This window comes from Chiloscyllium plagiosum, unplaced genomic scaffold (assembly GCF_037043375.1).
Source record: "Chiloscyllium plagiosum isolate Xiang-an unplaced genomic scaffold, Cpla_swu_hap1 HiC_scaffold_7, whole genome shotgun sequence".
NCBI classification, from domain to species: Eukaryota; Metazoa; Chordata; class Chondrichthyes; order Orectolobiformes; family Hemiscylliidae; genus Chiloscyllium; species Chiloscyllium plagiosum.
The window spans coordinates 14,276,600-14,298,672 of NW_028270145.1; the positions used below are offsets into that span (position 1 = coordinate 14,276,600).

Here is a 22,073-nt window from a genome sequence, read left to right on the forward strand (position 1 = left end):
CATGGATTACAGGCTATATTAGAACATGCAGTACTTTTGTTTCCCCGTTTGAGGTATTTAATATCATCTACCATGGAACATTTATCTTGCTATTCTAGAAAGTTAACAATAGAAAAGAAAGAAAAAGCAGAACTTTGTAAAGGGGAAATTCTATAACTGTTTGAATTGTAGAAACTATAAACCTATCCCAGTAATAGAAGAACAATTAGTATCGTTAAAAAAAATCAAGCAAACTGAATGCTTAAAAGTATTCTTGAACTGAGAGTCAGGTCTCAAAAGAAGCTATTGCAGAGAAAATTGATGAACATGCAAACTTAAAATCTGGAGCAGGTGTAGACCATTTGGCCCCTCACTTGATAAGTTCATGGCTGATCCTACAACCATTGGAAAATTACAACCACAGAAAGAGGCCATTCAATCCATTGTAGTTGTCCTGGATGGAAAAGAGGTTGGCCACCCATCTTCCAGCACCTGGCCTACAGCCTTGCAGGCTACTGAACTTCAGGTACACATCCATACAACCATGGAATTTCACACTACAGAATGAGGCCATTCAGCCCATTGTGTCTACCCACTCTCCAAATGAGCATTTCAACTCGTGCCGTTCTTCATCTCCTCTTCATAATTCTACACATCATTCCTTTTCAAATTGCAGACGTTCTCTCTTTTGAATGTATTAATTGAGCCTGTCTTTACTACCTTTTCAGGCATCTCAAACATTTTCTCATATTGCTATTGCTTCTTTCGCCAATTACTTTAAATCCATGCCATCCTGTTCTCAACCCTTTCATGAGTGGGAGCCATACTGCCCGGATGCCTTCAGATTTTGAATACATCCATCAAATCTCAGCCTGCCCCTCTCAAAGATAGTTTGGAGAAGTTATCTTTGTAACTGAAGATTCTCATTCCTGGAATTGTTTTCATAAATGTCTTCTACTGCTCCTTCCAATGCTTTCAGATTGTGTATTGTGGCAGGCAGAATTGAACGGAATATTCTAGCTGAGACCGAATTAAAGTTTAACATAACCTCTTTGGTCTTTCATTCTGTGCTCCTGTTAATAAGTAACAGAACGCTTTTCTTTTAAAAATTAATTGCTCTCAATAACTTTTTTTCTTATCAACGATTCAACTTTGCCTGTAATTTATTTCCTCCAAGACACTGAAATATCCTACACAGGGTTAGAAGCTCATACTCATCCTCAGCTTGTCACTAGTAAAAAACTTTAAGCATTGCCACTTGAACACATTACATGCTGGAACTGAGAAGTTTTGCAATGGGAATTTAGTTGGTAGCGTCCCAAGTTTTCCTTCTTCATTTACACCACATTCCCCATATACCACTGTGGTCCGCTACCTCAGTCAAGGGAGTATTCTGCAACTTACTGTTCTGGACATTGAATGTTGGCTGACTATTTGATTGTGAGTCATCACAGAATACTAGTGTTCCCTGCAGGATTGGGAATACTGACTGATCCCGGTCCTTCCTACACTGCGGAAGCATGGCCATTGATAGTGCTCACTATAAAATAATAACCCAGAAAGCTTTTCTTCTTTGAGCACTCAATCAATCAACAACTTAGGCTGTACACTTTTGAGAAAACCCTTTGGGTTTGTAAGGTATCTACTGCAACGCTATGATGTTCATCAGCAGATGGTTTCTTTGATCACACAGGACCTCAGACTGCTCTCATTGAGAACTCAGTTCTTTTTATTACATTGTACCTAAGCAATGAGTTTCAAGGTTAACATTTCAGTTCTAGCGTCTTCCTCACAACTGTTCTTTAAAAAAAGGCTCATTTGTCCTGCTAGCAGACTTGTTGATCAATGCAAAATTAGGTTGATCAATGTTTAACAAAGGCAAAGTACTGCAGATGCTGGAGATCTGAAATAATACCAGAAAATACCAGAAACACTCAGCTGGTCAGGCAACGTCTGTGGAGACAGAAACAAGATTAAAGTTTTCGTGCTCTTTCATCACAATGGAAAACATTAAAGTTACAACAGTTTGTAAGCAAGGGCTGAGTGAAAAGGAGGAATGAAAATAAAAGAAAACAAAATGGAGGGTCAGTGATAGTGTGGAAGGCAAAAGTGATTAAATATCAAAAGGGGTGATGATATAATGCAAAAGGGGGAAGGAAAGAATGTGGGAAGAAAAGAAATAATGTGAAAAGGAACAATGAAGGGTCCAGAGGAGCAATAAATAACAAAAAATAACAGAACCATTACTACTATTTGGCATCAGAAAAACAAATGGGAACATGGGTTATGATTTGAAATTGTTCAACCCAATATTCGATATCTCTTATCAGGCTTTAAGCCTTTTTTTCTCATTCAGGACAACACAGACCCTCCAATTCCATGATCTTCAAATTCATTAACCTGTCTTTTATGCAATATTTCGTCACTTTCTTAACATACATACAGATAACCTCCAATGCATTTTTTGTTAAGCCATTACTTCATCAAAAAATTCAATTAGATTAATCAAATATCATCTATTAATTAGCTACTGAGCACTGCTCTAGAAACATGTTACATAGGAGGACATTATTTGGCCCATCCTGCTAACGCAAACTCTTTGAAAGAGCTATCCAATTAGTTCCACCTTTCCAGCTTCTTGCTTGTAACCTTTTCAATGAACCTTTTCAGACCAAAAAACATTTCTTGCAGTATTACATATCCTATTTCAAAGTAACAAACAAACTGTTTTTTCCCAGTTAATACACTGCGTACATTATTCAAGTGAAATTTTCTTATAAACCTTCAGAGAAGCTTTCCAAATGTATTTACTCTTCAGTTCCTTTTAATAGCATCTTTATTCAAATATCATAATGAATGCAATTCTATGCCTCTCTACATTCGGTATATTAGAATGTTTTGCAAGAAAATAATTCAGCCTTGGAAGAAGAAAGAAATCTGCAATAACTGACTTAATCTTTACCCAGTCAGACATTAGCTTTATTGTGGAAGGAGACATAGGGAGGATGCAGCTAATTAATTTGATGCAGGGGTGTACACACAGTATCATATTCATTAGTAAAATCTCTCAATAAAATACATATGGGGCACAAAATTGCTTTGCACTGGAGACTTTGTGATGTTTTCATATGTAGCTCATGCTGTATTCACTTGCCGAATGACCCACAAGTAGCTCTTCAAAGATTAAGCCTCAAGCAGTCGTGACCCCAGTGTGTGTGCGTCAAGCTTGAAGGCTATCCTGACATTACAGAGGCTGAAAGGATGGCATCATGCCATGATCACAGACTTGAGTATAATGAATGCTGACAACAAAAATTATTCTTTACTCAAGGAAAAAGTGAGAAGCTGAACGTTCACTCTTATTTGAAGGATAAGCTTCACGTCACGTATTATTTCAAGTAATATTTTGATATCCTTTTTACTGTAAAGTGTCTTGAGATGAGTTTCTGGATTTGGCAGAGAATGTTGCTATACCCTCACTGTGAAGGATAGGAAGGTTCCAACAAGTAGAGATGGGAGGTAGCATTGGCAGTGCCTGGAGATCTTTCGGATCAGTTGGACATGGAGCAAAGGCTGCAAAAGAGCAACTCCATGTGAAATGATGCATGCAGGCATGTGCTCTGCATGTTGAGGACATATGAGCCATGCTACCAACGTGATCTGAGGTACATTGGTGTGTGGATATTAAAAATCACACAACACCAACAGGTTTATCTGGAAGCACTAACTTTTAGAGCGCTGCTCCTTCATCAGGTGGTTGTGGAATATAAGATCGTAAGACACAGAATTTATAGTAAATGTTTACAGTGTGATGTAATTGAAATTATATTTTGAAAAAAAAACTGGCTTGTTTGTTAGAAAACTCACAGATATACACATTCACACACTCTCTCACAGACACTCATATTCCTCCCGCACACACACACCCACATGGACACACACCCACATAAGTTTGTGGGGTGAATTTGTATTTGCAGAATTATATTTTATTTTGCTCAAAAACTGCATAAACTCATGTAAGATTCTATAAATCCTCTTTTTTTAAGAAATAGAATCAGTCTGAACACTGGGGCACAGACAGCCTCACACAGGGCACCTCACACCTTCAGTGCATTATCTGAGATGACATGGCACCTATTGTTAAAGTTCACTTGAGAATGCAACTTTAAAAAAGGTTTGCATATCAAAGAACTGAAACCAACATGGTCATTCTAAAAGATGAGAGGTTTAACAAACAATTTAGGTTTTTTTTCCAGTACATAATTTCAGTTCCATCATATTGTAAACATTTGCTATAAATTCTGTGTCTTATGATATTATACTCCACAACCACCTGATGAAGGAGCAGCGCTCCGAAAGGCTAGTTCTTCCAAGTAAACCTATTGGACTATAACCTGATGTTGTGTGATTTTTAACTTTGTACACCCCAACATCGGCATCTCCAAATCATGTGTGGATATTGTCCTCCTACAGGCACGTGTTATATGTAGAACAACTTGCTTGACTGGGTACATACTGGGATTCAAAAATGGTGTGGGTATCAGGAATTCTTGGCAGAGATGAGAATTTCCATCCATGGCAAGCAGAAGAACAGGACAAGTGGGAGAACAGGACAAATGGAACACTATGGGGTCATAGTTCTTAATTAATAAGGCAGGTTTGAGATGATGGCGTGAGAAAACCTGCTAAGCATTACAAGATGCAACTTTCCAAGTGTTACACAAAGTAGTGATGAAAGGATGACCTCAAAGCATCAAGGATATACAGAGAATCAAAATCTTGTAGAATGCAAAGAGGCCTTTTGGCCCACCATAACCATGCCAGTCATTTAACACCCATGTATTTTAAAACTATTTTCTCACACTTGGCCTGTAGCCTTGCATGCTATGGTCTTTAAGTTGTTCATCTAAATATACCTTCAATATTATGTGGATTCCACCTCCACCACCCTCTCACTCAATGAATTCCAGATACCTCCCCTTTCTGGGGTGTCCTCGAATCTCCTCTAAATCTTCAGCCCCTTACCTTACACCTCTGCACCGTGGTTATTGTTCCCTCTACCCAGGAGAAATTTTTCTTTCTATTCAGCCAATCAGTACTCTTTATAATTTTGTACACCTCCGTTAGAGCAGATTTGTTGAGGTGGGGACCTAAGGAAAACATCTAATGTTGTCAAAGTGTATTGGGCATGGAGAGATGAATTAGCTGCCCAAGATCTTTTCTTTTCCCAGAGGAAATTGAATCATTATCCCAAAGGAGTTTGAGAGGAGAGATGCTGAAATGTATCTATGCATACTATCAAGGGAATTGAATCAAGGCGGAAGGCGGCAAGAAATAAACTCTACTAGTCAAACAAATTCAAGGACCACACAGACAATACAAAGCTTTGAAATTAGGAAAGATGTTGTGAAACTTGAAAGGGTTCAGAAAGGATTTACAAGGATGTTGCCAGGGTTGGAGGATTTGAGCTATAGGGAGAGGCTGAATAGGCTGGGGCTGTTTTCCCTGGAGCGTCGGAGGCTGAGGGGTGACCTTATAGAGGTTTATAAAATCATGAGGGCATGGATAGGGTAAATAGATAAGGTAGTTTTCCTGGGATGGGTGAGTCCAGAACTAGAGGGCATAGGTTTAGGGTGAGAGGGGAAAAGTTTAAAAGGGACCTAAGGGGCAACTTTTTCATGCAGAGGGTGGTGCGTGTATGGAATGAGCTGCCAGACAAAGTGGTGGAGGCTGGTACAATTACAACATTTAAAAGGCATCTGGATGGGTATATGAATAGGAAGGGTTTAAGAGGGATATGGGCCGGGTGCTGGCAGGTGGGAATAGATTGGGTTAGGATATCTGGTTGGCGTGGACGAGTTGGACTGAAGGGTCTGTTTCCAAGCTGTACATCTCTATGACTCAGCTAAGAAAGCTAGAGAGCTTCTGGTCACATATGAAATCTCAGACAGTCCACCAATCAAGCTGTGGGCGGATCTCTTCATTATCACAGGATTCTCTTCTCAATGAGGACCTCAATGCCGATGACTGGCAGTGTTCTTCAACAATTGTTGTTGGAATTGCTGAATGCCGAAAAGCACACTTGGTCATTCGCAGCATTCCTGACATGGTGGTGAGTGATAATGCTCTCAGTCCATGAGCGAAAAATCTAGCTGCTTCATTAACAATTGGAAAATTCAATATCATACATCATCTCAATACTAACCTCAAACTGTTGCAAAAGCGGAGTGGCTATGGGAATCACCAAAGGAATCATGAAGTGATCAGATAAGTCCAGTGTGCCTGCATACAAAGCAATCCTCCAAAGAAACACACCTACTGATGGCATTGGAAGTAATCCATTACAAAAACTAATGTCACACTGCACCCAAACTCCTCTACCCATTGCAAAAAAAGCTACTGAAGACAAATACAGCAACAGGCTTGAGTGGGAGAATCAGAAAGCCAAATTTCATTTTGACAATACTGCATTGTCAGAGTTAATTGTTGGAGAAGCAGTCTGGGTGTAAACCTTCAATGTTTTCAATAAGCGAGAGCTCATGTAAGGTTTGTGAAGCATGTAATTTTTTGTCGGTTGAAAAGAAGGATGTTTGAGCTAGAAATACACTCAGTAGCAATGCCATAGTCATGTGACTTCTACTCTGAAGCACTGACTGACAGCTGCCATCTTGCAGCCAGTTTTAATAATGTCACAACACTGATAAGACTGTTGCTTTGAAGTATGTGCATACCAAGCATCTCAGTGTACAATGCCTCTGATACAATACTCTTCAGAATCCACATTGGCAATGGATCTAGTGTGCAATTGTATTCTCTAGGGAGTTAGTATGTGTGTTTCCTCCTCACCAAGCTGGCTGAAACCCACTTGCTCTGAGCTACTCACAACTTGCAGCTCCTGCTTCTTCACCACCTTCTATTACACGTGGTGTCATTACTGAGCTTGTGGCCATGAGTCTCAGGTCAAATGATGGTCGCTCTCTAGGCTTTCATCCTTATGTCCCACTGGCTGGTGACAGGCTATGGAGACACTGAAAGCCTAAACGCACAAGGAGAAGCTTGGGGTGATGGCAATGAATGCTGGGTAGAAAGCAAAGAGTTGACGATCAAACTATCTGCAGTATATTCTTCATAACAGTTGCAAAACATGGATGAAAGAAGCTTTCAGAGGTGCATAACGCAGTAATATAATCCTGGATCACGACAGCAATTCACATTATCAACCTCGCTGTAACAAAACACCCAGGACTTGTTGCTTCCGAGGAAAAGTGGTAATGCAGCAATGCCTGTCCTCAACCTAATCTTTGTTATACCTGCTGTTATATACAATCCTGTCCTGCAAGAAAAGGGGGAAGAATGTAATTAAGTGTGTTGCAATGTGTAGTGTTTGGTTGACATGCTGTCTTCTCAGAATAGCTGGGAGTCTGTGGAGGCTGAGAGACATGTGTATGAAGTTTGCAGCAATACCAATCACGTGACAGGCAAGTGGAGTAAATGAATGCAGTGGTGCTTCGACAATGTGGGGGGAGGGGAAATGTTTGCAGATCCTATAGGGCTTTGGGAGGGCGCTGGAGCTCTGGGGTACTGCTATGGCGTTGCTACGTCAGGGATACACTCTGCTTGGCCAACAAGCAGTGCTAGAAACATGTTGCAGCGCTCAACTCCCTGAATTTTCTGATCATGGAGTTGTAACCAAGGAGAGTTGGGTGGAGAAATGGCAGATGGTGTTCAATTCAGGAAAATGTGAAGTGATGCCTTTTTGGAAGATCCAACTCTAGATCGAACTGTACGGTAAATGGAAAAGTCCTGGGGGAAATTGACGTACAGAGAGATCTGGGTGTTCAGGTCCATTGTACCCTGAAGGTGGCAATGCAGGTCGATAGAGTGATCAAGAAGGCACGCTTTCCTTCATTGGACAGGGTATTGAGTACGAGAGTTGGCAGGTCATGTTACAGTTGTATAGGACTTTGGTTCAGCCACATTTGGAATACTGCGTACAGTTCTGGTTGCCATATTACCAAAAGGATGCGGATGCTTTGGAGAAAGTGCAGAGGAGGTTCACTAGGATGTTGCCTGGTATGAAGGGTGCTAGCTGTGAAGACAGGTTGAGTAGATTAGGATTATTTTAATTAGAAAGATGGGAGGTTGAGGGGGGGGGGGGGGGAACTTGATTGAGGTCTACAAAATCATGAGGGGTATAGACAGGGTGGATAGCAAGAAGCTTGTTTCCCAGAGTAAGGGACTCAATTACTAGGGGTCATGAGTTCAAGATGAGAGGGGAGAAGTTTAAGGGAAGGTATTTATGCAGAGAGTGGTGGGTACCTGGAAAGCGGTGGCAGCGGAGATGGTACAGGCAGGCATGATAGCATAACTTAAGATGTATCGAGACAGATACATGGAATCAGCAGGGAACAAAGGGATACAGATCGTTAGAAAATAGGCAACAGGTTTAGATTGAGGATCTGGATCAGCGCTGTCTTGGAGGGCCAAAGGGCCTGAACCTGTGCTGTAATTTTCTTTGTTCAAGGGGAAAAGGTGATGGTGTATCCTCTTAAAACAATTAAATGAACAAGCGTGCTTCTTGGTAACAGACTTGTCGTCAAACTTCTGCCTCCATCTGTTAGAACTGTCAATGGAAGGTTCAAGGTGAGTTGGTTTAGATTTGAGGTTTTGGTTTTACATCTTTCCTTCTTATCTTACTAACCCCAGCCATACTGGGAAGTTCAATCTGACCCTATTATCATTCTACCGACCAAACTTTCCTTTATTAATTGTTCATCCCCTTCCACCTCAGTGAAGATGGTGAGGGTAGTCAAAAAGCTTTATCTGCCTAATTACATGCCTGTTCAAATTATACACCTGGAAAAAGTGCCAAGTTCAGCCTGTCGCATGTGGATTACCAAGAGGGAAGGTTGTACGGTGTCTTTTCTTTGGCAGGTCAGATGAAACCATGCAACATAGATATTAAGAATAAACAGAAAAACAATGTAGGGTTGGTTTGGGAGACCGAACATCCTGGAATATAAGTTAACTTGTTTACAAGTTCAATTTCATCCAAAAGTTCTCCAGCAATCCTGCTTTAGGTATGGATTATCTTCCCTTCTGGTAAATTGTGGATAAATGAATTGTTATCGTTCAGACAAATCCAGAAATCAGCATAATTACAGCCTCTTGGAAGTTTTATGCAAAATCTCAGCTGTCAGGCAGCAAACCCAAATAGGAAATATTAAAATCACTTTCCTTGGCTGTCTACAATCAAAAATATATCATACTTATTGATAATTTAAAAGTACAAAGTGTATTTTTTTATTTTTAACTTGCTTCAGTTGAAAGCACCCATTAATCAGAATTTTACAACTGTGATTGATTACCTCTACAGAGCTAGGAGTCATCTTCTCTTCCAGTCTGCTTAGCATGCGCTCAATGGAAGACATGCGTCTGGACAAATCGGAAATCTGTGGATAAGCAATGTTTCAAGCCATCACCAGATCACCACCACCACCACCACCAGCAGGATGAAACAAATTTATAATTGAATAGGTTTAAAGAGGATCTTCAGTGTCAGAAAAAATGGTGCACACCAAACCCAAATATTTGCTGCTGAGCTAATTGTAAATCACAGATTGCATTTACCACAGCCCCAAAGGGGTGGCATGGTGGCTCAATGGGTAGCACAGTTGCCTCATAGTGCAAGGGACCTGGATTCAACTCCATCCTCGGGCGACAGTCTGTGTGGAATTTGCACATTGTCCCTGTGTCTGTGTGGGTTTCCTCCGGGTGCTCCAGTTTCCTCCCACAGTCCAAAGATGTATAGGTTAGGTGGATTGGCCATGCTAAATTGCCCATAGTGTCCAGGATGCGCAGGCAAGGTGGAATAGCCATGAGAAAAGCAGGGCTACAGGGATAAGATAGGTGAGTGAGTCTAGGTGAGATGTTCTTCGGAGGGTCAGTGTGGACTCGATGGGCTGAATGGCCTGCTTCCACACTGTGAGGAACCTATGACTGATTAATGGACGAAGTGTGCACCATTCCTCATATTTACTCTGACAGTAAAGATCGCCTTTCAAAGCTACAAGCAAAGCATATGTTGCACGTAGAGAATCAAAAGGTAAAAAGATGCGAGAGTGAGATGCAGAAAATGAACAAGACTGAAATAATTCATTTGAAGCAGCAGAGAACTGAACAAAAATGGGATCTGCAATGCTTGGTGACAGGTATAATTTGCTGAATCTTAAATTAAAAAAAGAGGTTAAACCTGTATCTGTCTGTTACATCAGTGAAATCAGTGCAATCTTTATTTCTAGTCTTGGCCTTTCTGTTAGACAATCGAAGTTCAGCTGAGGTCCACCACAGTGCCCCACCCTGTTGAAACAGTGAGCTGAATTTTCACGTTAGGTAGCAAGAAACATGGGCCGGGTGTATTCCTGGGTCCCAAACCTACCTTCAGAACACAGGCTATTGATTGAGCTTTTAAGCAGTGCACCTCCTTAATTGGAGACAAGTTCGTTTTCCATTTAGGGTTGAGGTTGATTCTTAGAACTGAAATAAGAGGGTGCTTCAATAAGCAGACTTAGCAACAGGATTTGTTAAAATTAAAAGACAAAATAGAAAAAATAAATTCTGCCAGGATACCAGTGGAGGGGAAATCCCACTTTCTGGCAACTTTGGCGGTGCCCTAACACATGTAGGCAGGAAGGGCCTGTAGACCTCCAAGAAGTTAAACTGTGTCACTGCATCCAAATGAAAAATCCCAGTTTCCTAAACAAGACATAATGTGCTAAATCGGTTGCCAGCCTCATGGGGATGGGCAACCCAGGTTGGTCCAAAATTGCATCTTTCACAAAGACCAGCTGGAAGAAGGTCGAGAAACAGTCATGCCAGCCAGCGCTGACATCCTCAGGCCAACCTGCACGTGTTTGCATCCTCAGCAGGGCCCAAAAAATATTGCACGCTACATAGAGGCTGCTGGTGCTGAGAACTAATTCTATTTTCTTTGCAGCACAGCTGTCCCAGTAACAACACTGAAACACCAACACAATGTGCAATTCCAAAGCCATCATCTGAACTTAAGCTTTTGGCATTCTTTCCTTTTGGAAACCCCTATAAGCCAGCAATGGGGGGGAAAAATTGTTTAGTTGTTCTATATCGTATTGGTCACAGGAATAATTTGCATCTTCCAGATTGAAACAGGTAAGTCATTGTTAGAAAAAAGTGCAGTGAAGCAAAAAGGGTTAACAGAATAAGGGTGCAGATCACCCATGATCAAAGCAAAGCAGGTTTGAGAGACTGAGTAGCCTACCCTTAATCCTCTTGTTCCTACAGAGGAAGGTTGAAAACTCATTGTACACAGTGAGGAAAAAAAATCTATCATTAACATTCAGGGCTTATCACAGGCTTATGTTTTCCTTTGGCAATGCATCTGCATTTTGCAGATGGGTTTTATTCAGAGCCAGAGCAATAAACAGAGTCAGAAAAGACTGTTGCAGTCACCTATCAATTCCATCAGCCAAAAGAACACTCTTGCCATGCTACCTACTATATTTAAAGGCTAGGATACAAATACCAACTTAATGAGAAGTCTGTCTGATATATAACTGCCACTAGATTCTACAAACCATGAGCATTGCTGAGAAAGACATGCTGATGAAACTTTTGTATGATACTCCTCATGACAGAATTGCAAGAATGCCAAATCGTAAAGTGACCAACAATTCATGTTACATGAGAAGATGGCAGTGATTAGTTGGTAAGTGGGCTGTGATTGCTGAAGCATTGCCATTGACCATGTGTCATGGAACAATTAACCTCTAAACCTTTGTTTACATTCAAACCAGGCCACTCAATTCTGATTGGCTGAGGGATTGCCAGGGGACTGCATCAGGTAATAGTTGTCTCCAAGATTTTGCTTTGTTGAAAAGACTCAAAGCGTGGGCATGTTCTCTTTGTTCGCAAAGCGCCAGGGTCTAGCGAGTATATACGAGTCACATTGCAATCGACTTGATATAATTCTTGCCACCTTTGGGATTGTTTAGTAAATGTCCGATTATGGAATCGCATCTAGTGTTGCTTTGAGTTTAGCAAGCATGAACTATTCGGTAATAGTCAGTTCTCATGTTGTTTAGTACAGTTCATCAGTTATTGGAATGAATAAGCTACAAATGGCACTGAAATCCATATGCCACATTACTCATTTGTATGGTAGGCATTATGCCTTTTTGGTTTAATGGCAGCACCTTATTTGTGTTGCTACTGCATTGGAGCTGTGTCAGGGCTATCTTCACATGACATTTGGGGCAATTCCAGAGTAATACGAGGTTGACTGGGCACTTTTCTGGACCAAAACTGACAGCATAAGATTGACTTATGAGTTTCAGTGATATACAGTGAGCAATGATCCAATCAGGGTAGCCATTCTCATGCAGAATTGCTTTTATGCGACTTAGTTCAGCATTAAACCTATACAGTCAGCAAACAGCTTGGACCCTATTTACAAGATTTGTGATACAGCCACTTGTCAATTAACCTATCCCTTCTTTTCAAACAATGTAAACTGTTGCTGCCATTAGAACTTCCTGCAATTCTGTCTAGATGATTGCAAGATTAGAAGCTTTGACAACATGTTTGTTTTTCAACAATACCAATACATATTGGGTACACTGGTAGATTCTAGAGTGTTTGCATTTTTTGAATGATATACCTGACTTCCTCCAGAACCTAAGCGTTCCTGTGAGGAACTTCGACTCCTGCGTCGTACAAAGTGGCGCTGATACACTGGAAGCTCAGTAGCCCCATCATTGTCAGAGCTATCCATGTCAGCGTAGTACTGAGCACCAGGCTTCTGGTAAGGCACTGAATGCTGAGCCTCTGCTTCTCCAAGGGAGGTCCATATCCCAGGAACTGAGCGTGTGCGGGGAAGTCTGTATTCACGATGCACCACCTCATCTGTATTCAATTAACATGGAAGTGAATAGCAAAGAAAAAATAGAGGGAGATATTAACATGTATTCAGAGTAGCCATGATTTTTTTTAGTGAAATGTGTGCATGAGTTAGCAAAATTGGTCCAGTGCATCTTATAAAAGTTTGATTTAGTTCCAGGAATGGAAGTCCCCAAATTAGAAACTTATAATCAAAATGGGTCTTAAAATCTATGTAATCCAAATGTAAAAGTTTGGAAGTGAATATCCAAATCATTTTTGAAAAAAAGATGTGGAGGAGCCAGTGTTGGGCTGGAATGGACAAAGTTAAAAATCACACAACACCAGGTTATAGTCCAACAGGTTTACAGAGGAACCTCGATTATACGGCATTCAATTATCTGAATATTGGATTATCCGGCACGATTGCAAGGTCCCAATGCTTGGTTAAACTATGTTATCTGGCATTCAATTTTCCAGAATTCGATTAACCGAACAAAATATTCCCCACCTGTGTCCTTTGGATAATCGAGGTTCCTCTTTTTCTCAAAGTTAAAAATGACACAAACCAGGTTATAGTCCAACAGGTTTATTTGGAAGCACTAGCTTTCGGAGCGCTGCTCGTTCATCAGGTTGATGAAGGAACCACCTGACGAAGGAGCAGCACTTTGAAAGCTAATGTTTCCAAATAAACCTGCTGGACTATAACTTGGTGTTGTGTGAATTTTAATTTTGAAAAAAAGAGAAAGAGTTTCATGTGGCACACTCCTGAGTGCCAAAGGCACTGAATAGGCAAGTGCACTGAAAATATCGAAGCTCCATGTTCAATACCTGTTGAGGACTAGTTAGTTGATTTAAACCTGGGCCATGGTGCAACAGCATTCCCACAGCCTTTTGTTAATAAAAAGAAATGTTCATCTGAGGACAATTTATATTTGGGTGGGACGTCAAACTGTTGCCATTCCAAGCATGAGTTGCAAGAGTGGAGAAAGCAGAAGGAAAAAAAAAGGGGAATTCTTTCTAGTTACTATCATACTCATTCAATAGAGTACAATGGATTTGAAGTTACCTTTCTATATTAAATGTCATTAAATTTTATGGATTTCTTAATGGGCCTTTCCATGATATATAGGTGGCAATGTATCACAGCAGATTTCTCCTTCCCATTGTCAAAGAACGGTCAAAGTGGGAACAAATTGGAAAGGTCAAGGAGGGTACATGCGAATAAACTACATTATGTAGACACACAGAAGTGGTTAAGGGTGGCAGCAAAGGTTTTTTTGCCCCAGTTCTCCTTTTGGCTACTTTCATCAAATATTTATACCCCACTCAAACCAGGCATTTATGTTCATCATTTTTTTCCCCTAATTCTGGCTGTCCTCAGGTTCTAATGAGATGTTGAGCGGTTGATTTGCTTTGCTGACCTTTAAGAAATTGGATGTCCTGGGGATAGGGTGGTATGTTTCTCGGTCTTGCAGGTAGAAGGTAAAAAGAAATTACATTGCCATCTCCTGCTTTTCAAAAAATTTACATTGTCATCTCTTGCTATTCAAAGTCAATAAGTACATTGCAGTTACAATTCTGACCACACCCTGCAGTTAAAAAATTTATTTTACACCAGATCTTGCCATTCAGGAATGATCTATATCGCACTGATTCTGGAAATAATCAAATCACTACACTGTGTCGAGTGTCATGTGACTATGGGGAAGTGGCTGCGGGTTGTCTTGTGGGCATTACTGACTGTGATGTAAAATCTTGTACAAAGGAAGAACTGGCCCCTTTTTTTTAGATTAGATTACTTAGTGTGGAAACAGGCCCTTCGGCCCAACAAGTCCACACGGACCCGCCGAAGCGCCACCCACCAGACCCATTCCCCTACATTTACCCCTTCACCTAACACTACAGGCAATTTAGCCTGGCCAATTCATCTAACCTGCACATTTTTGAACTGTGGGAGGAAATCGGAGCACCCGGAGGAAACCCACGCAGACACGGGGAGAACGTGCAAACTCTACATAGTCAGTCGCCTGAGGCGGGAATTGAACCCGGGTCTCAGGCACTGTGAGGCAGCAGTGCCAGCCACTGTGCCGCCCACTGTGCCACCATGCCACCCCTTTGTTCAGAGAGGTCTCTTGACACGGTTCTGCAAGCATTGCGAAGAGGGTTAATGGTTCCTCCAAAGCTTGTATTTGCTTTATAAATTTTGGCTGTTCACAGAAGTTGGTGTACTGCAGTAGCATCAAGTATGTAAGAATCTCAAGAAAAAGAACCTAACATACTATATAATTGGACATGTGCCAATTCCCGATATATTTTAAAAATATGTTCACAATGTAGGTCCGAAGAATGGGGATTGTGCTGATCAAGTGATAAAGGAGTGGTGAGTCTACTCCATGAACACACTAGTCTTCATGGGGAGGTGTGCCCATCATGGAATTAGGTCGCATGTTTCAGCTTTTTGATTAGAAACTGTAACCAAGTGTACTGCTCAATTATTTTGCTGGGGCTTTTAAAACAGAAGGATAGTGGTTGCAGAATACTCAAAATATGCCTGCAGCCTTTTTCCATTGTTGAGGGTTCTGAAATAATTCAGTGAAACTTTGGTTATTTTTGTGGTCTAAAGAACAGGACATGAAATCACAACAACAACTGTTTTTTTCTACGGCGCCTTTAATGTTATAAAGCACTTCAAGGCATTCTGCAAGGATAAAGTCAAACAAAAATTGAGAATGAGTCAAAGGAGGAGGGTTTGGGGTGGGTTTTACAAGGTAGGTGGGGTGTATGCTGCTTGCTCACCTGATCCCCTGAATCGATCGACTACTAATACACCGAGGTAACCTTAACAGACTCAGTGTAGAGTTTCCACCTCAAGAGCTGTTAACCAATCTGACTAGCTGGGAACTCTAAGAATACCAGGAGTGTCGGTCTTCAATGGTTAATGTTGCTTCCCACAACAACAGCAATGATACCAGGCTCAAACACATATGGAATTTTCTGATGGGGAGGGATTGGTGGGATGATCAACTCTTGGGGAATAAATTAAAGGATTTCACAACATACACAAAAGGGTGGCAGGCATGGGTTTTCTGACCAAGCTTCAAGAGTGAGAAGGGTGAGGAAAGCACAGTATACCCATCTGGATCTGCTTAATAGCTAAAATCAAAGATCAACACCACGGGACAAAGAGTACTCCAGCAGTAACCAATTGGAGACATGGGACGAGGTCCTCAAATATAGGACAGTCCTGACAAATCCAGAAGATTTGGTCATCCAGCATGTCAGGTATCCTGGAGAGGAGTGTTTCTCCTACATATGAACAGTGAATATATAGGAGACTTTCATTCTGTCAGTCATTCTCAGTGAGACAAGATGTAGATCAGAGGTGAAATAACTAGCTTAGTACTTCAGAACATTTTTGATATTCAAACGTTACAATATATTTTTATGCAAACAGAGTTCATTCAATGTATGAAGTGAAAGAAAGTGAAAAATACCAGATTTGGAAGACTTGTCCAAGCTTTTCCTTCTTTTGTTGATCTCCAATCGGACTTCAGTGCTAAACTCAGAGTCTGGCATTAACCTCTGTCCTTTCTCCTGCAGTATATTCCGGAATACTGAGGTCAGCTCAGTATCTCCAACGCAAGACCCTCGCCTGGAACTCTCTTCTGTTGTACTGTTGCCAGCGAAAGGGAACTCTGAAAATGACTGAAAAAAGTAATGAAGGATTTTAATGATCTCTGTTGAAGCCAATGTTAAGACAGGACTGTCAATAAAAACAAGGACAAGTAATTCCAAAAGGCACAATATTGGAGATCTGAAATAAAAACAGAAAAACAGTGGAAGTATTCAGCTGGTCCGGCAGCCCTTGTGGAGGTTTAAAAACAGAGATTAATATTTCAGATTGAAGGACATTCCACTAGATCAGGTAAAAGCTCACTGATGTTGGGCTGGATTTGACCATTTTAGTGTCAGGCCTGGTGGAACAGAGTCTTTATTATGGCAAGCAAAGGCAGAGACTGGGTTTGCCATTTTCCCATTGCCATGCCATTTTGACAGCAACAAGGTAGACGGAAAATGCTTCTTCCACCTCGAGGCCAATTAAGGGCTCTTTATCACCTCTGCTGGTATTGTGGTATCGTTACTCGATGAATCTCCCAGAGACCCAGATTCCACTGAGTCAGCCATTTTGAAGTTCATTTACAACATTAACTATTCAGAAGTTACAATATCATAGAGCTAATTTGTAAAATTTTGGTTCTGTGCTTACTGATGTTACTGTACATGACAGATACATAACCGACTGACTACTGACACCATAATGCAGAGAGAGTGACTGAAGGAAAAAAGAATACATTTACAGCAGAATATCACGTCTTGATGTCATGTAATTATTTAAAAATTACAGGCTTATTGCCATCTGGATTCAATACCACACTACAACAAAGGATGTCTGTACCCCAAGACACTGGTGATTTACCTGGTCTTGCTCAAGGTGCCTATAACTTTCCACTGCAACAGTGAGCTGCAGAATGGAAAGCAATGCAGCCAAGTTCCATGTTATTGATCTATCTCCATCAATCCACACTGAAAAATGTCTGCGTGTCAATGCAGCCCAAGGCTTATGTAACAGCTGCACTATCCTTCTTGAAGGAAAGAGACAGGTAGCTACTGCCCAGGCCAGCGGATGAAAAGAGGTCAGGTGAACAAGGTATTGGAAGGCAGTCAATCTAAATGGAATCATACCAAAATGAGGAAATGCTTCCAGTGTGAAAGGACTGGAGAAAATTGAAGGGAGGCACTTTGTTTGGAAATGCAAACACAAGAGACTGGCATCAAATTTGCAAAATGTTCCAGGTTTTCTGCTGGAAGAAAGGGAATAATTTCACATTTGGTTGAGCAAGGATGGCCTTCATATATTTCAAGACACTTTGTTGACTTAGAGTAGAAGGAACTTGGCACCACTTCTAATTAGCTGTGATGCCTCAGAAATGACAACAGAAAGCCTGAAATGGGAAAACATCCCAGTGTTCAGTGATTTTGCGCATTAAACTGATAAACAAAAAAACTCCCCAAAGAGAGGAAAAATACATCAAAAATGTGGTCTGTCTAAGCATTGGCTTGAAACTTGTACGTGCAGTCAAGTGTGGAGTTTTGAAAAGTGTTTTGAAAATCAATATGTAGTTTGGAATGTCTATTACTGTAATGTTTTGGTGTGATGTTTTCATGCATTTTAAAAGGAAGTGAATTTTGCTCAGTAATTCCACTAACATGCTGCTCTAATGCAGTCTTCAATTAACTCTTCAGAAACTGTCAATATGTTTCTGCACCAACACAAAAATATAAGACACATGGAAACTCCAAGGGAAACAGCTATATGTTCAGGGTTGAATGCATAAATACATTCGACATATGGTGGTGAGGCTAGAGATTAATTTGGGAGCTTTTATGCTCTCTCTGTTCCTCCTCTGAAGGTACTAACAGGTTTCATTCATGCTAGAACTTTGCAGAGTGACTTGCCTTTCAAGTCAGCAGCCAGATATCAGGAATTTTATCCAATATTTGAAAATTTGTCAGGTGTAACAAATGGGAAAGGATTCAGGAGCAAGCACCAGCTCATTTTCTTCTCTCTAGATGGTAAAAGGAGGGCTTATAACTAGAGGATGTTGATTTAAGATGACTGGCAAAAGAACCAGATGGATGCTGGGAAATGGTGGAAGCAAATTTAATGGCAGCTTTCAAAACGTAATTGCACACATATTTGAGAAGGGGAAAAAGAAATGCAGGGGGAAAAAAGATAGAGAAATGGAACAAATTGGATAGCACTTTCACAGAGCTGGCAGAAACAAGGTCATCCGAATTGGTTTTCCTTTGTGTGGGAGGATGCTACGAACCTAGTCAAAAGTATACCAAGGCCTATTGCAGAGCTCATCCGTGAGACTGCAGCAGCCCACAACTCCCTCAGCTGCACAGGTCAGCAAACACGTTATATTTCGGTTGTCAGAGCAGCTTTGAAATGGGACAATAAAAAGCTGTAACATCGCTGAGGGGATTACCTGTAAACCACTCCCGTCATAATGTGGGGAAGGAAGCTGGAAAGATTGACGGCGAGATTGGGCAGAATATTCTGAGTCCATATCAAAGTCAGTAGGATGCACCGAAAGTAGACGTTTGTTTCTGCGTGACTGGGGAACAAGAAAAGGTATTAACAATTTTTCAATTAAAAAAAAAGTTTGTGCTTTGTGTTTTTATTTTGGAAAAATAGCCTTTCAAAACAGAACCTCGTGGGAAGAATATTGACAGCTGGCACAAGTATGGTGTGGCCTTGTTCTGTGCTATTCCATTCAATGATTTCAAAGCTTTTACTGCTTTTTCAGATGGATTACAGGAATAAATTATTAACCAAGTTTATAATGGCAACTGGCTGCCCCTACTTCAGTGCAAACTCCTGTGAAATAACGCAGTTAAAGAGAAAAAACTAACAAACGTATGGCAAGATTGACAAGCTAATAGCTCAACAATTACAAGTTCTTCACTATGTTTAGAAGCACCAGAAAAGGCACAGACAATGGCCATATGACGCCATTCCTGAGGAGGTTACTGAATGCTGCTCAGGACAGCAAACACACCGCACTAATCTATGCTTGTCAGAATTTTAGCCATTGTGCAATTCTGCAATGTTATAATGACCCAGCACAAAATCCACCCAAGTGAGAAACCATGAAAGGATTTTCTTACTGTGCTCTCTGTATGACAAGTCCCCATCAGTAACTGGGTTAAAACCACTCATAATGGATTTGTCCCAGTCAGCAACAGGGCAAGTGGGCTGTACTCAGGCCTTCTTGCCAGTTCCTTCATTCAGGTCGAGGCAAAAAGGCAACAGGGTCTCCATCCACCAACATCCTCACTTGTTTTTATTCTGTCACAGGTTGAGAGTATCACTGGCAAGATCAACATTTATTGCCTATTCCAAAATGCCCTTGAGAAGGAGGTGGTGAGCCACATTCTTGACCATTGGTAGTAGGGATACCCACAGTCTTGATAGAGGGGAGTTCCAGGCTTTTGATCCAGTAACAGTCAGGAAAGGTAGTTGATTTCCAAGTCAGGATGGTATGTGACTCAGTAGAGATTCAAAGAGTTAAAAAGTTTCAGTTTGAAGTGCCTTTTCATAAAATATCTTTTAAATAGAAAAGTGCAGAACAGAAGTGGATGCACTCTGAATAGGATAATAAATGAGACAAAGGCAAATGGCCAGGCCAGCGAGTGGATGACAGAATTAACAGAACAAACATTCAGCAGAGGGAGTTGGACTTTGATAAATAAAGGACAATGTCTGATAAAGGAATAAAGAACTATAGCCAGGAACATCTGTTTACTTATGCAATTTTAAGTTGTAGAATTGAGTGATAGTATGACTATGTCACTAAAAATGTAAGTAAGGAATGAATATTACCTTTGACTGCCTAAGGCTTGTTAACCTTACAAAACACTTGAAGAAATGATCATAATAATATTTAAGCTGGTTAGCTGAAGTGCCCGACTAAATGCTCCTCTGTCACCAAACTCATCACTTACAAAACAGATACCCATGTGAAGAGACAGAATCATTAATAAACACAAGTTAAAGATTGGGAATACAAACCAGGAATGAATGTAAAGAAAATTATCAAACTAGAAAGAGAAATTTGGAGAAGCTGCAAGTAAGATAAACAGGTATAAAGACTTGGGGGAAATGACATTATTTACAGAAACCACATGCCAGGATTAGAGAAAGGAACTAAAGTTACACCAGACTCAGATATATTGCAAGGATGGAATCTGTGACAATCGCTTTCCTAGTCATGTAGGATTTAGATTTATCAAGCTATGAAGCTGTCCACTATGAAGAGAGTCTGGCTAACTTCCAGTTGTTTTCTTTGGAGCACAGAAGGTTGAGGAGGGACCTGTTAGAGGTGTTGAGATTATGAGGGACATGGATAAGGTGAACAAAAAGCAGCTGTTGCCCTTAGTTGAAGATGGCATAATTTAAAAGTGAAAGGCAGGAGGTTTAGAGGGGGTTTGAGACAATGTTTTTTCATCCAGGTGGTGGGGCTCTGGAACATACTGCCAGGGAGGGTATCCGAGACAGGAAAACTCATAACCTTTAAAACGTACTTGGATGAGCACTCAAAGTGTCATAACGTTTATGGCTGTGGGCCCAGAGTGGCGAAGTGGGACGAGTGTTGGTAGTAGCATATTGTTAGCATTCCAGTCTTGATGTGGGCCAAAGAGCCTCTTCTCCATGACTCTATGATATTTTAAACCTTTCAAGATTTATAGAATGTAACATGGAATATTTAGATGGAAGCAATGACAAGTAAACTTCCACAATTTAGTCCATAACCCATGACAATGTTTGTCCTTTGTTGATATTTTCTAATCAACCTGCTCAGAGATGTTATAACACACCTCTGACTTGAACGTGGGCCTCCTAGCTTAAAGATAGGGACACTGCAGTGCACCAGAAAGCCCTTCTGTCCTTTGTACAGACACCTTTTGAGATGTACATTTAGCCTCAATTAGGTGCCACTTCCAATGTAAGTAATTCATTAGTACAGTATACATCTATCAATGCAGTTGCATTTGGTGAATGTCAGCATATGTCATACAATAAATACAGTATTTAAATTACCATGATGATTAAGGAAATCCTTTCAAAACAGAAAACAACATTAAAGTAAATTCTTACTCCTCAAATGATTATCATTTCCAAAACCAAACATCTAAAAAGGACATTACTACACTATAGCGATGAGCCTCTTCATTATCAAGAGCATTTTCATCCTCTTCAATTACTTCTGCCATCATCTGAGCATTGTATTCACCTTCAGCAATGGAAGACAGGAGAGAAAAACACATCATTAATGTTGTGAATGGTGCCTGGCTGTGAAATCTTAGCACCCTACAAAGCTGCGTGTTCTAACATCACGTAATGTTGTGTACTCCAGGAGAAGGGTACAGAACATCAATTTCACTTATGGTTCAATGCCACAATATCCTTTCCCTGGCACGCACATCAATTCAGAAAGGGAGCACTTGGACTAAGACACAGGAAGCAAATGTGACTGCTTGACGTAAACTGGTATTAATCAACTCCATGCTTAATTAGTGACTGTGAGGAATTAAGGTAACTTCTGTTCTTG

At 40.7% G+C, this 22,073-nt stretch overlaps 1 protein-coding gene across 9 annotated transcripts in view; it reads right to left on the reverse strand.

The window, feature by feature from the left end:
* Positions 1-22,073, reverse strand: part of mlphb (melanophilin b) — a 179,761-nt gene that overhangs the window by 32,689 nt on the left and 124,999 nt on the right. For 7 of the 9 annotated variants that reach the window (XM_087988757.1, XM_087988758.1, XM_087988756.1 and 4 more), the window contains 5 exons: positions 21,670-21,755; positions 18,948-19,076; positions 16,389-16,599; positions 12,674-12,918; positions 9,348-9,431 (listed from right to left, as the gene is read on the reverse strand). In XM_087988757.1, the coding sequence (XP_087844883.1) occupies positions 9,348-9,431; positions 12,674-12,918; positions 16,389-16,599; positions 18,948-19,076; positions 21,670-21,755 (755 nt within the window). The remainder of the gene's footprint in view (positions 1-9,347; positions 9,432-12,673; positions 12,919-16,388; positions 16,600-18,947; positions 19,077-21,669; positions 21,756-22,073) is intronic. The other 2 variants (XM_087988759.1, XM_087988760.1) reach the window with 2 other exon arrangements.